Source organism: Bombyx mori, chromosome W, assembly GCF_030269925.1.
Source record: "Bombyx mori chromosome W, ASM3026992v2".
NCBI lineage: Eukaryota > Metazoa > Arthropoda > Insecta > Lepidoptera > Bombycidae > Bombyx > Bombyx mori.
This window is the reverse complement of record NC_085135.1, coordinates 2,941,055-2,955,759: the sequence shown is the minus strand read 5'-3', so window position 1 is coordinate 2,955,759 and position 14,705 is coordinate 2,941,055. Positions and strand designations below refer to the sequence as shown.

At 42.3% G+C, this 14,705-nt stretch overlaps 1 protein-coding gene across 1 annotated transcript; it reads left to right on the top strand.

Annotated features, from left to right (window-relative positions):
• The first annotated feature begins 7,598 nt into the window (after positions 1-7,598).
• Positions 7,599-8,699, top strand: LOC134201655 (uncharacterized). The gene has a single exon (XM_062676898.1). The coding sequence runs from the start codon at positions 7,599-7,601 to the stop codon at positions 8,649-8,651; it is 1,053 nt and encodes a 350-aa protein (XP_062532882.1). The 3' UTR covers positions 8,652-8,699.
• Positions 8,700-14,705: the final 6,006 nt, after the last annotated feature.

The following is a 14,705-nucleotide window of genomic DNA, read 5'->3' as shown; positions in this document are numbered from 1 at the left end:
GAGAGAGAAGGTTTGTTTATGTTGCTGTCTCATGTATCGAATAGCTTTACCGAAGTGAGCCTCTCGATTATTGTATGTGCGAGTGCGAGTTACAAATTAATGGATTTTGAGAGTATTTCTTCACTTTCAAGCAAGTTAAGTAGTCACTAAAAATTTTGCCGTGAAACCAATACAATATCAAGATTTTTTCTTTCGTTTTTAATAATAATGTTGTTTTTTAAGGTTTTATCTATTCTAATGGTTTATACACATATATTTTTTCGGTTACAAAATTTTATAGACGTCTAGCTAGTTGTAAATACATATTAATTCTTTGCTTTTTCATTTAATTCTTATTAAATCATTGCTTTTTTTTAAAGAGTTGTTTGATGAGAAAGAGAGAGCGAGATAGAGTTTTTTTTTTTATTCCTTAGATGGATGGACGAGCTCACAGCCCACCTGATGTTAAGTGGTTACTGGAGCCCATAGACATCTACAACGTAAATGCGCCACCCACCTCGAGATATAAGTTCTAAGGTCTCAGTATAGTTACAACGGCTACCCCACCCTTCGAACCGAAACGCATTATTGCTTCACGGCGGAAATAGGCGGGGTGGTGGTACCTACCCGTGTGGACTCCCAAGAGGTCCTACCACCAGTGAAAGAGTATTCTTTATTGTACACAAAATGAATAAATATTGTGAAACATTTTTTCTTGGTCTTATCGCTAAAAGTGATCTCTTCCAGACAACCATTAGATGGGCAAGAATAATTTCGAAATGAATTGCACACTGTGTATCTATCTATTATAGAAATATATACACACACGCACATACACACGCGTACACACACACACACACGCGCGCGCGCAATATACATATTTACAGGTACATACGTACAGATTTATATTTATAAATTATATAGAAATTTGAACAATGTAATAATAATTTTGCTTCTTTACACATTTATAAATAAGGATGGATGCTCGTAATAATTTTAGTATATTTGGGCCACCTAATGAAGATCATCAACACTATTACCGTAAATACAATCATTTTATAAACGTTCAACGGGTAAAAGATTAAACCTATGTAAAACATAATTTCTTTAATTAAAAAAAGCTGAAATAATTACCTATTCCAAGATTAATTATGTTAAGTATGTCTAAATATGTAATTACAATTAAATAAATTCAATAATAAACTTCTAATTCTAATACTTCTATTAAAGTTACTAAAAAAATATGTTTATGCTGGGCAGTTTTCGTGTATTTTAAAGGTTACGCCATTACGGCAAAGTTTGTTTACGAAATTGCACCCTTAGAATGGAAGTGGTATAACTAAAAAATTTAAGATTAGTTTTATATTTCAAAACACTTATGTATTATTATTAAGAACCTACATTTTAAGTAGGTAATACGTGCAGCAAAAATGTTGGACTCCTTTTCACGAAAATTGCGCGGACGGAGAAGTATGAAATTTCCCACACTCATAGAGAATATAGAGAAGTAGTGCAGATTGCTATTTTTTTTTTAATTGTGCATAAACAATATAAAAATAAACTAAATGAATAAAAAAACCTTACACACATTACCATGTATTTGACACGCACACACACATGCATTTATACTTTTTTTGTTTATTGATTTATCAATCTGTGGTCAAATTGAGAATAGATTAATATTTTTTGTCTTTAATATTATTTTTCTATAATGTAGCCTTGGCGACATAGAGCAATGATTATTATAGAAATGATGATAATAGAAAGGTGACAATAGAACTATAATAATGTTCAAACTTAAAAATTTTAATAAATTATGGTCAAATTTCGACCACTGGACTACCATTAGTAGATAATAATAAAATCATTTATTGCCTTTCACACAGATTTAGATTATTACAGGCAGCCTACAAGGAAACAACAAAAAAACAAAACACTATTATATCATTTCTGGCAAGCAGCTCAACATTTGCACTTGTATATTATTAATAGGAATTTTATTAAGAATATTGACAATTTATGAGGAATTTGACAAGTACGGATTAGTTATAGATATATGTAGTTACATATTGTAAATTAAATTAGTTTTATAAGTGCAATAAAAAATAATTTAAATGATAAAGCCATACCTTTTTCCAATGTGACGATTAGAGGGTATCCTATTATTCTTTTCTATATTATTCTATCAGCTTATAAAATTAAACAGTCTCTTTTAGTCTAGAAAAGGACAAAGTACTCTTTCTGTCTTTTTCAAATAAAATGGCATGCCTTAAAGTGTTTAAACCGATAAACTAAAAAAATACAATTATTGTATTACAATATTGAAGTTTACCAGAAACTAAGAATTTTTGGTTGAGCCACTTTAATTCTAAACGTACAAAATAGTATTGAACACGTGACATTACCCGAATAATTTTGAAAGTAGTAGGTTCCCATTAAAATGCTGTTAAAATGCGTTGTATTTCATTTAGACGGTCTAATGCCAAAACATCACGTGCTACCAATATACGAGAAATAATATTATTGCTGCTCTCGGTGAATAAACGCCCTGCGAAGCGAGTAGCATATCTCAACTCACACTCACAATTCTTCATTTTTCACCGTATAGAACGTAAACTCGATTTGATTTTGATTTATTCATTACAATTGAACAACTAGGAAAAAAAGATGAAAAGACATTTTGGAGGGACCGCGAGGAGCTAAATTGTGTGAATTGTTTTATTTTGTCTATTTAATGTTTCTTAGTTAATACGTATTTAATATTTCTTCGTGTATAAGTGTAATTTTGAGACCGTCCTGGCCTAAAGGTTAAGGCGTCCGGTGTATTCGTATCTTGCAATGCACCGGTGTTCTAATCCCGCCGGCGGGTATCAATTTTTCTAATGAAATACGTACTTATCAAATGTTTACGATTGACTTTCACTGTAAAGGAATAGCATCATGTAATAAAAATCAAACCCGCAAAATTAATTTTTGTAATTACTGGTGGTAGGACCTCTTGTGAGTCCGCACGGGTAGGTACCACCGCCCTGCCTATTTCTGCCGTGAAGCAGTAATGCGTTTCGGTTTGAAGGGTGGGGCAGCCGTTGTAACTATACTGAGACCTTACAACTTATATCTCAAGGTGGGTGGCGCATTTACGTTGTAGATGTCTATGGGCTCCAGTAACCACTTAACAACAGGTGGGCTGTGAGCTCGTCCACCCATCTAAGCAAAAAAAAAAAAAAAAAAAATTTGCGTTGTAGATGTCTATGGGCTCCGGTAACCACTTAAGATTAGGTGGGCCGGGAGCTCGTCCACCCATCTGTGCAATAACAAAGTAACGTGGGTTTATTAACTGTTTAGTATCTGTGAAAGTGCGAAAATTTAAAAAAATTAAACAAAACCGCTGGACGTAGCTTCTCGAAGTCTTCGAAAAGGTCCACTGAAAAAAATCTCAGTATATAATCAGCATTTTGCAGAGATTATATTTTATCCCATATTATCTGATCTCATTTCATTTCATTCCATGCCAATTGATTAATGCTTCAAATTAATCAAATCCATTTCACTCCATATTATCATTTTTCATAAAAAAAGATTAGGCTCTATGGCATGATATTTTTGCCTCTCTAGTTGGAAAAATAAAACTACTAAAGAAATACTCGATCGAAACGTTAAAATCCACTAATTTGTAACACGCACTCGCACAAATGTCATTCGTAGTACTCATTTCGGTAAAATTACTCGGTTACGAGATCACAACGTTAATATGAACTCGCACTCACAAAATAACACCGAGTACGTTTGCCGCTAGGGGCGCTGTTCCAATTGCATACAAATTTGAGCAAACTGGCTCGCTAGTGAGAACGTTACAAAACTCGCACTAAGCACACTGAAGGCGTCTAGTGCAAAGGTTATTGGATCTGATGGATCCGTAAGGACGTGTCTATTGCGTCGACGGTGACTGGCTCCTGCATGATCAGGATTCGGGGAGTAGTCAGCGGCGGCTACGATAAGGCGATTATCATGACGCATAGCCTTATCGAAGTACCGTTCCGACGCTGACTTCATGTATTTCTGTATAGATTCGAGGCCCAGGTCGTCGTGTAGGTCAACGTTCCTCACGAACCACGGAGCTCCGACGGCTAACCTGCAAAAGCGGGATTGTAGAGATTGAAGGGTGTCTATGTGTGTGCGGGCCGCGTGAGCGAACACCACACTCGCGTAAGTCATGACGGGCCTTATGCAAGTTTTGTAAAGTGTCACCTTGTTCCGAAGGGACATTTTACTCCGCTTACAGATCATGGGGTAGAGTCTACCGAGAATAAACGCGGCACGGTCACGGACTGATTTTATATGCGGGCGGAATGTCATCGATGCATCCAGGGTAACGCCCAGGTACTTGACCTTCCTGGCCCAGGGTATGGATTGACTAAAGAGAGTAATCGGGGGTGTGAGATTCCTCTTCCTAATACGGGAGGAAATCCGTGTGGAGCTTCCCCTCTGAAATAGCACCGCAGTACTTTTCGCTGGGTTGATGTCTATGCGCCATTTTCGGAACCACTGTCCTAGGGCTAGGGCTGCGCTCTGAAGCTTCTTCGCGATTAGGGACTTGTTTCTACTGGAATAGTAAACAGTCGTGTCGTCGGCGAATAAAGCTAAATGGGTCGGCGGCGACCGGGGAATATCGTTAACGAATAAGCTAAATAGGAGGGGTGAAAGGACAGAGCCTTGCGGGACTCCAGCTGTGAGAGGTCGTGGGGAGGAGCGGGTTCCCTCGACTCGATATCGAAAAGAGCGGTTCGACAAGAAGTCCCGTATGATGAGCACGAGACTATCCGGCACACCCATGTTGAATAGTTTGAAAATCAAACCGTTGTGCCAGACTTTGTCGAACGCTTTTGCGACGTCGAAGAAGAGAGCCCCCATGTATAACGGTTTTGGTCGATTAAGCCCCACAAGAATGTGCTCCGTGAGGCGGTGCACCTGTTGAACGCATGAGTGATTTGTACGGAATCCGAATTGTTCATCGATGAGAATGCCCTTGGATGAGACGAAGTCTCTGAGGCGTTTGTAGAGCAGACGCTCATACAGTTTGCCTAGAGACATGAGGAGGCTAATCGGGCGGTAGCTCGTCGGATGATTTTTTGGTTTACCGGGTTTATGTATGCCGATAACGTCCGCTTCTTTCCACACCGCGGGAAAGATACAGTTCGCCATAGCGGCATTGAAAATAGATGCCAACATCACGATGAGTTGGACGGGTAGAAGTTTAATAACGCGGTTGGATATACCGTCGGAACCGGGAGCCTTGCGAGGACGTAGGTCTTTGATCAAGTCTTTAACTTCCATCGGGGTGACGGGTGGTAACGCATCCGAGGGTGGCAAGGAGACTCTGCGTTCTACCTCACTGTCTACTAATTCTACATGAACAGGGTCCACGGATTGAGTGCTGGGCGTGCACTGGGTTTGCAATGTATCGGCCAGCAACTCTGCTTTTTCGTCATCATCAAACGCCGCGAGTCGGCCTGAGGGGCCTACGAGGGGGGGCATAGTTACTACCGTATCCGATTTGAGAGTACGAGCTAAGCGGTAGTAAGACCTTTGGGAGGGCGCGAGTCCTTCTAAGAAATTAGACCATCTGGCATCTCGGACTTCGGCGATGCGAGACTTTACGTCGCGTTGTAGGGCACGCATTCGAATACGATTTTCCGCGGTAGGATACCTGTCGTAGGCGCGTATCGAGGCGTTTTTAGCTCTAAGGAGTTCCCTAATATCGTCGGACAATTTGAAGCGGTGAAGGAAGTCCTCCGCTACAACTTGTTTCGATGACCTATCTAATGTCGAGGTGATGTGTGATGTTAAGATGTCTATGGCTTCAGCGGTATCCTGAGGAGACGGGGTAGAGTCCGGGTTAAACGGGAGCGATGGTGGATCAGATTCAGCCAGGCTGATGCCCAGCGTGTGCCAATCCACCACAGTCCTCGTGACGGGAACGGAATCGGGAGCGCGACCGAGCTTCATAACGACGGGACGGTGGTCTGAATCTAACTCTGAAACTACTTCGATCGAGTGTAAGCGCAGAGTTACGTTTTTTAATAACGCTATGTCGAGTATATCCGGGCGATGCGCGATATTTAGCGGGTAGTGAGTCGGTGTTAGCGGAGCGACGATATCGAAGGCGAGATCATCGACTAACGCGTCAAGCCGCCTGCCATTCGGGGTTGTGGTGTGTGAGTTCCACCTGATGTGTTTACAATTTAGGTCGCCCGCCAGAATGACAGAGCTTGCCACGACTCTGTCCACGTACCGCCATTTTATACTGTGGCGTTACGGAGTCTACCCTTCATTTTGTGATATTTATCAAAACAACATTTCATCATTTAAAATAATAATCAAAACCACCGTCTTAATATTACTAAAAGTCGTTATCCACGACAACTAAAAGTCGTTATACACGACATGTCTTTATTAATAATTAGTGTATAACTTTAATATTAACATAATTTTAATTATGCTTTCAATATGTTTGGGCTTGGTTCTTTTGTATTTATATTTTTGAGCGCAATCGATATATACTTGGTAGTAGGTAATTTTGTTAAGAACTCACCGAAAGTCTGTGTCTTTGTAGTTATAATATTTGTAGCACTATCTTCATGGAGTGGCCACTCCTGTCTTCTTTCTTTGTATCTTGATGAAAAGCTTTCAGTTTTTTTTAAGTACTTTAATTAGCTGCACTCAATATTCACTACCTTTTCGCGATCGCACAATTTTGATGCGCACGATTCAAACTCGAATTTAAAAGTGTCATTGATATAGGAGGGGAAAGGGCCGGGACTACATCGATGCGCTCTCAGTTACGTTCAAAAACATCAATGCTAATTATCCATTGCAGATAGCGTAAACATGCCCCCCAGTTTGAGAGAGTAAAGCTCTTTCAAAGTTAAACACTATAATAATATGTGAAACCTACATTATAAATTATCTTATTATCTTAGACTTATTACTTCTATTATTCAATTAGACTATTAAATCACTACTTAATTATATTTAATTAGATTTTGTGGACTGTATGTATGTAGAATTATATCGAACCAGTACTGTGTTGGTAAAGGATAAACCTTAACAACAGGTCTACGATAAGTACCAGTTTTCGTTCTAACGTTAACCACCCTTACAACTCCATCACGACCCGGAAAAGTTTCCTCTATTATACCCGCATTACCGCAATAAAGTACAGTTGTGTTTTAATGTAGCTCCAAATATTAATTCAAATTCTGTTCCTAAAGTGTCTGAGCTCATCAATTATGCACATATTATAGTTAACTTGCTGTGTAGTGATACAAATACAGTGTATATATGACATCGAGTGCCGGGAATTACATCTATAAAAGGAAATTATTTGAGTGATTTTAAACAATTGGCAAAATTGAGGAATCTATCTACCCTCACCTTACTTAACGAGGGCCTTTCTTAGTGTGCTAATTTTAGTGTGCTAATGATAAATTTGCCTGTTTTTGTTGTATGAGGGCCATTATTAGTGTGCAGGGCCTATTACTTATGAGACAATATTTAAGAGAGAAAAAAGAAGTGGGAGCTGTAATCATTTTGTAGGTTGAATTTATTGAGCACTCAGGATGGTTCACTGCTCGGAGTGTAAACTGAACATTTTAGTCACCCAGAGGCGAATCAAATGCACTAATCCGGACTGCCAACACAATTACCATCAGGACTGTGTCAAGTACAATGATACTACCACCGCTCGCTCTAAATGGATTTGCCCCGATTGTACAATACCGCGCCCAAAAAGTGGAAATACACCTCTTTCCATGTCGAAGAATAAAGACATTTCGGATGCTTCTGCACCCTTATTGGGAAGTCAAGAATTAATTGTATTAGAAATACGTAATCTACGCCAAGAAATGTTGGAAAAATTTGAGTGCCAGAAATCGGCGTTCGAGAGATTTAATGCAATTTTGTGCAAGGTTCAAATGGTTATGAGTGAGTTGCACTCCAAATGCTCGGGTCTGCGAGAGGATCTCAATGGTGCTATAAATACATTGCAATTTCTATCTGCATGTCACGACGATCAGCAAAAACTGAATGAAAAAACAAAAAGTGACTTTTTGGAATTCACTAAGTGCAGCAACAGCCTCCAACCAAAACTATCAGAATTGAACCGTAAAATCGCGTATATGGAGCAGTTTGCAAGACAGTCAAACGTTGAAATTCAGGGGATTCCAGAAAGACGCAATGAAAACTTAATGTCTATAGTTAAAAAAATTGGAAATACGGTTTCCTGTAATTTACAAGAAACTGACATTCTGGAATTCCACAGAGTTGCTAAGCAAAATACCAATTCGAATCGTCCGAAAAATATTGTAGTGAAGTTAAACTGCCCACGTACTCGAGACAATCTCCTTGCTTCAGTTAAAATCTTTAATAAAAACAAGCACAGTGATAACAAACTTAACACTTCCCATATTGAACTTCCTGGTGAACAGCGGCCTGTGTATGTTACTGAACACTTGTCACCTGAAAATAAAAAACTTCATACCGCTACTAGAATAGCTGCCAAGGAGAAGAATTACAAGTTTGTTTGGATACGAAATGGTCGCATCTTCGTACGTAAGGATATTTCTGCCGGCCACATTAATATTAAGACTGTAGAATGCTTGCATAAGCTGTGACTTAACCGTTATTTTATTTATTTATTTATTTATTTGTAATTTGTTCTTTGTTTTGTATGCTTTCTAAGCATTTACAAATAAAATTCACAGTTAAAATATTTTATCAAAATGTAAGAGGTTTGAGAACTAAGGCAGATTTCTTTTATGTATCGGTGTTACAAAATGACTATGATATTATTATTATAACGGAGTCCTGGCTTAATGATAGTGTATTTGACTACGAGCTGTTTGACCATCGTTATAACGTATTTCGCAGAGATAGATCCTCTACTTGCTCTTATAGAACCAAAAAGGATGGTGGAGGGGTTTTAATCGCAGTCAAGAAATCATTTGACGTCGTACGAAAAACTGATTGCGAATCACAATGTGAGGATTTATGGCTGACTTTGAAAATAGGCAAAATGGTGTTAAATATTTGTGCTGTGTACATTCCATCTCCTTTGAATGTTGATTATGTCGACATTTTTACCAAAAATACTGTGCAGGTTATTCACAACAACATGACAAAAGGTATTACTGAACCATTATTTCTTTTAGTAGGAGACTTTAATATGGGGGATATTGAGTGGTGTAAAGATAATTCTTCTGCATATATGACCCCATCAACATCAGGGAATAATGTCTATACAGAATTTTTAGACGCCATGTCTTACTGCGACCTTTATCAGTTTAATGAAATGGTCAACGCTAATATTCGAATCCTTGACTTGGTATTTAGTGGTGCGTCAAGTCATATCTCAATTGAATCTGCCAAGGGCTTTTCGACTGCACCTGACCCATACCATCCGCCACTGGACATTGCATTTCAAGAAACATCTGTGCATGTTGTGAAACCTGACTCTGCCCCAGCATTAAACTACTTCAAATCCAATTATGAGGCTCTGAATAAAGACTTAAAGCAGGTTGATTGGACCAACTTACTACAAGAATCATATTCTGTGGATACAATGGTTGACCATTTTTATCAGACGATCAGACCGTTAATCAATCAGCATACTCCACTCCGCTTCCAACTTAACGATCATTACCCAATATGGTTTAGTAATTCCTTAATAAAAGCTCTTAAACATAAACGTAAATTTCACTCCAGATACAAAAAATACGGAAATTTAATGGATAAGCTGCAATTCGATATAACAAGAAAGCGATGCGTTGTAATGATAACTGAATGTTATTCCAATTTTAAATAGAATGCTCCCAATCATCTCAAAAACCGTCCGAAATACTTCTGGAAAATTTTTAAGGATAAAACAGCTAATAGTCGTTCTTTGCCTAACGAAATGAAGCTTGGTCGGGTAGAGGCTAAGGGAGGACAGGAGATCTCTGAATTATTCTCTCAACATTTCCAAAGTGTGTATGATTCCAACATTAATCATGAAACAAGTTGCTCTTCTCATTATTGTAATGTGTCCGGCAATGCATCATATAATATCGTTGAAGTTAATGAAACCGAAGTTTTAAATCAGCTAAAGCTTTTAAATGCGGACAAAGGACCTGGCCCTGATTTGATACCTCCTATATTCATAAAAAAATGTGCTCTAAGTTTATATAAACCTCTAGCCAAAATTTATACCAAATCTCTCCAAAGTGGTGCTTACTCCACTCAGTGGAAATTAGCGCATTTAACACCGATCCACAAGGATGGGAGGCTGGATGATATAGCCCAATATCGACCTGTCTCCATACTGTCTGGGTTTGGCAAGGTATTGGAAGCCATAGTTAATAAAAAACTGATAACTCATTTCAAGCAATCTATAGACACAAATCAACACGGCTTTCTGCCATCCAAATCGACAAATACTAACTTAGTTAGTTATGTTTCTGATATAATTGATACTATGGACGGAGGTGGCGAGGTGCACTCTATCTACACCGATTTCAGAAAGGCGTTTGACCTAGTTAACCATAACTGCCTATTACACAAGCTTGCAGAACTGGGCATCCATGGATCGTTACTGAGATGGTGCGAGTCGTACATACGCAACCGCTCGCAATTGGTAAACATTCAAGGGTTTAAATCTAGAGTGCACATGGTCCCATCAGGGGTCCCTCAAGGGTCTCATCTCGGTCCTTTCTTTTTCCTAGTCTACATCAATAACGTTAAGCATGTCATCCAATCTAAATTTAAATTATATGCTGATGACTTAAAAGTGTATCGTGCTGTTGAAGACCATTCGGATATAGTGGCTCTTCAGTCAGACATTAATGCGATTTACAAATGGAGTACGCGGAATTACATGCACTTAAATTTGCAAAAGTGTAATTTTATTAAATTTACAAGAAAGAGGGTTCCGTTTCAAGCCACATACTACATAAACAACACACCCCTTCAAGAAGTCAATACTGTTCGGGACTTGGGCATCATCTTGGATAGCGCATTGAGCTTCAGATCCCATATTGATAACATAATTAGCAGGACCTCTCGGCTTTCTGGTTTTATAAATAGGCAAATGAAAATATTCAGGCAACCTAGCTTAACTATTCTTATTTATAATACGATTGTACGAAGCATTTTAGAATATTGTTGTACAGTCTGGAGCCCTGGCTATCAAGTACATGCAAACAGGATAGAAAGAATCCAAAAACGGTTCCTTTATCATCTCGCTTTTAATGATAATAAGTGTCACCAACTGAAATCATATAAGGAACGCCTTTCGTTCTATCGGATCCAGTCATTAAGCACACGACGTAAAGCAGCTGATATTGTGTTCCTTTACAAGCTTATACACAGCATAATAGACTCACCAGAAATACTTGAACGTATTCACTTAAGTGTACCGCGCTTGGGCAGCCGCTTATGTAATCGGAAAACTTTCCACCTACCAAAAATCAAAAGTAATCTTGGCCAGCACTCTCCTGTCTATCGTATGACTTCCCTGGCAAATAGTATACGTGATCATTCCGATAGAGGCACCCGTCACGTGCGGACGTGCTCATCGACCACTCGATCGCCCGGTCTTTGTTCGCCCGGCTTTTGTTAGCCCGGCCATTGTTCGCGCGGCCTGTGTTCGTGGTACATCTGCCGACTAAGTGCTCTTCCTGGAAGTTTTTATTTGTTCTGTTTCTTTTTGTTATTTCCGTTTTGTTGTGTTTTTTCTTTGTCCTGTAGTAATCGTGCCGCATCGCCACCTGTGTTCAATAGAACCGCTCAGGTCCGAGAAGTTGGGGCCTCGCCGCAAGGCGAGTATTTTCAAGACCCGGGGCCGCCCCACCTGGGCACTCAGCGATCATGGACGCTGTATTCGCGGAATTCCTCCGACTTCGCCACCCACAGCTCGCCTCAGAGTTTCTATCCTTCAAGGCCGATCACACCGCGAGCCCTCTCGTGGACTCCGCCGAGCTCGCTGCTCCTGCGTCGCCTGTACCTGCGTGCAAAGCTTCTGCATCGAGCACCGCAGCCTCCGTCGTGCCTGCCGTTCCCGTGTCGCCTATACTGGCGAGTAAAACTGCTGCGTCGTCCGCCGTGGCCACCGTTCCAGCAGCGCGATCATCCGCAGCCTCCGTCGTGCCCTCCAAAACACCTGCTCGTAGGTCACCTGCGCCCGCCTCCTCGTCCTCCGACTCTGACTCGGAGATGGAGGTCGACCTCGCTCCCGCCTCATCGACGGATGGATTCACCCTAGTACAAAAGGGTAAGAAGCGTGCCGCGGAGTCTCAAGCTCCTGCGGCCGCTAAAATTAGCAAAGCTGCGAACGCGTCGCGCCCCCGCCCTCAGACTTCCGTTGCGCCTCCAGCCCGTGCCACTCCGTCGCCGCGTCCGGTGGCACAAAATAAAACCCAGACCCCTCCCCCGGTAATCCTCCAAGAGAAGGCAGCTTGGGATCGAGTTTCCCTGGCCCTTAAGGCCAAAAATATCAACTTCACGAATGCCCGTAACCTCGCGAACGGCATTCAAATTAAGGTTCGAACACCCGACGACCATAGGGCCCTCTCTTCTTACCTCCGTAAGGAGCGTATAAGTTTCCACACGTATACGCTCCAGGAGGAGCGCGAACTACGTGCCGTCATGCGTGGCATCCCTAAAGAGTTGGATGCCGAGCTAGTCAAGGCCGACCTTCTCGAACAAGGCCACCGGTTAACTCCGTACACCGCATGCACACAGGTCGCGGAAGGGAGCCATATAACATGGTTCTCGTCGCCCTCCAGCCTACCCCCGAGGGTAAGCAAATATTCAACATCCGAACGGTCTGTAGCCTTTCCGGAATCGCCGTCGAAACCCCACATAAGAAAGGCACACCTAGCCAGTGCCATAACTGCCAATTATACGGGCATTCTTCCCGTAACTGTCACGCGCGCCCCCGATGCGTCAAGTGTTTAGGAGATCACGCCACGGCCCTCTGCACTCGCGATCAAAAAACCGCGACGGAACCGCCTAGCTGCGTCCTGTGTCGCACACAGGGTCACCCCGCAAATTACCGCGGATGCCCCCGAGCCCCGAAAATAAATCGCCGCGTCGCCCGCCAAAACCGCCTCCGAGCTTCCGGCCCAGACATCAAAGCCTCAGCACCCTCTGTGTCGCAGGCTAAGCCAGCGTTCGTTCCGGCGCCGGTGCCCAGTGTCTCGGCTTGGGCGAAACCGCTGCCGTACACGAACACGGTTACAACTCCCTCCTCCGCGATTCGTCCCGCCCCCGCGACTCGTCCCTCTCCCGCGACTTGCCCTCCGACCGCGTCCGAAAATCTCGCTTTAGCGATCGACTTCTTTCAGTCGATCAACTTTGAGCGCGTTAACGCTTTGGGCGACGCCATTCGCGCTGCCTCCACTGCACAACACTTTATCGCCGTTGTGCAAGAATACGCCGACGTATACGCGTCATTAAATACGTACGTCCTCCCCTCACTCCGCCGGTAATCAATGGCGTATATAAGTAGAATAAAGCCCCTATCCGTAACGATAGGATTTTTTAACGCTTACGGTCTCGCAAATCAACGTGATCAGATTTCTGACTTTTTGCGTGACCATCAAATTGATATCTTTTTATTGCAGGAGACCCTACTTAAGCCCGCGCGCCGTGACCCTAAAATCGCGAACTATAACATGGTCAGGAACGACAGGCTCTCTGCTCGTGGTGGTGGTACCGTCATTTACTATAGAAGAGCCCTGCATTGCGTCCCGCTCGATCCTCCCGCGCTCGCTAATATCGAAGCATCAGTGTGCCGAATCTCTTTTTTTTTTTTTTTTTTTTATGATTGAGAGATTACTGGTGGCCCGAAGGCCTTTCCAGTTTCACCAGGACAGGTGGGCGAGCAAAGGCTCAGCCAGGAGGGGTGGGATTTGCTAACAGCTGCCCGAGCGCCTCCGAAGGAGACCTAACAACTCAAGAGCAATTGCTTCGCGAATGAATCTACTACCGGATCGGAATCGCGACCCGCTGAGAAGATCCGGCGAGAAACTCAGCGGGCTGATGCATGGGCTAGGTTGCACGTCGACCTCTTTGTCGAGTTCGACGAGTACGGTTACTGGGGTCCCTAAGCCTGCTCCTAGTATTAGAGCTGAAGGCATCTAATGCAAAGGTTATTGGATCTGATGGATCCGTAAGGACGTGTCTAGGGCGTCGACGGTGACTGGCTCCTGCATGATCAGGATTCGGTGAGTAGTCAGCGGCGGCAACGATAAGGCGATTATCATGACGCATAGCCTTATCGAAGTACCGTTCCGACGCTGACTTCATGTACTTCTGGATTGATTCAAGGCCCAGGTCGTCGTGTAGGTCAACGTTCCTCACGAACCACGGAGCCCCGACGGCTAACCTGCAAAAGCGGGATTGTAGGGATTGGAGGGTGTCTATGTGTGTGCGGGCCGCGTGAGCGAACACCACACTCGCGTAAGTCATGATGGGTCTTATGCAAGTTTTGTAAAGTGTCACCTTGTTCCGAAGGGACATTTTACTCCGCTTACAGATCATGGGATAGAGTCTGCCGAGAATGAATGCGGCACGGTCGCGGACTGTTTTTATGTGTGGGCGGAATGTCATGGATGCATCCAGGGTGACTCCCAGGTACTTAACCATGAGTGATTTGCACGGAATCCGAATTGTTCATCGATGAGAATGCC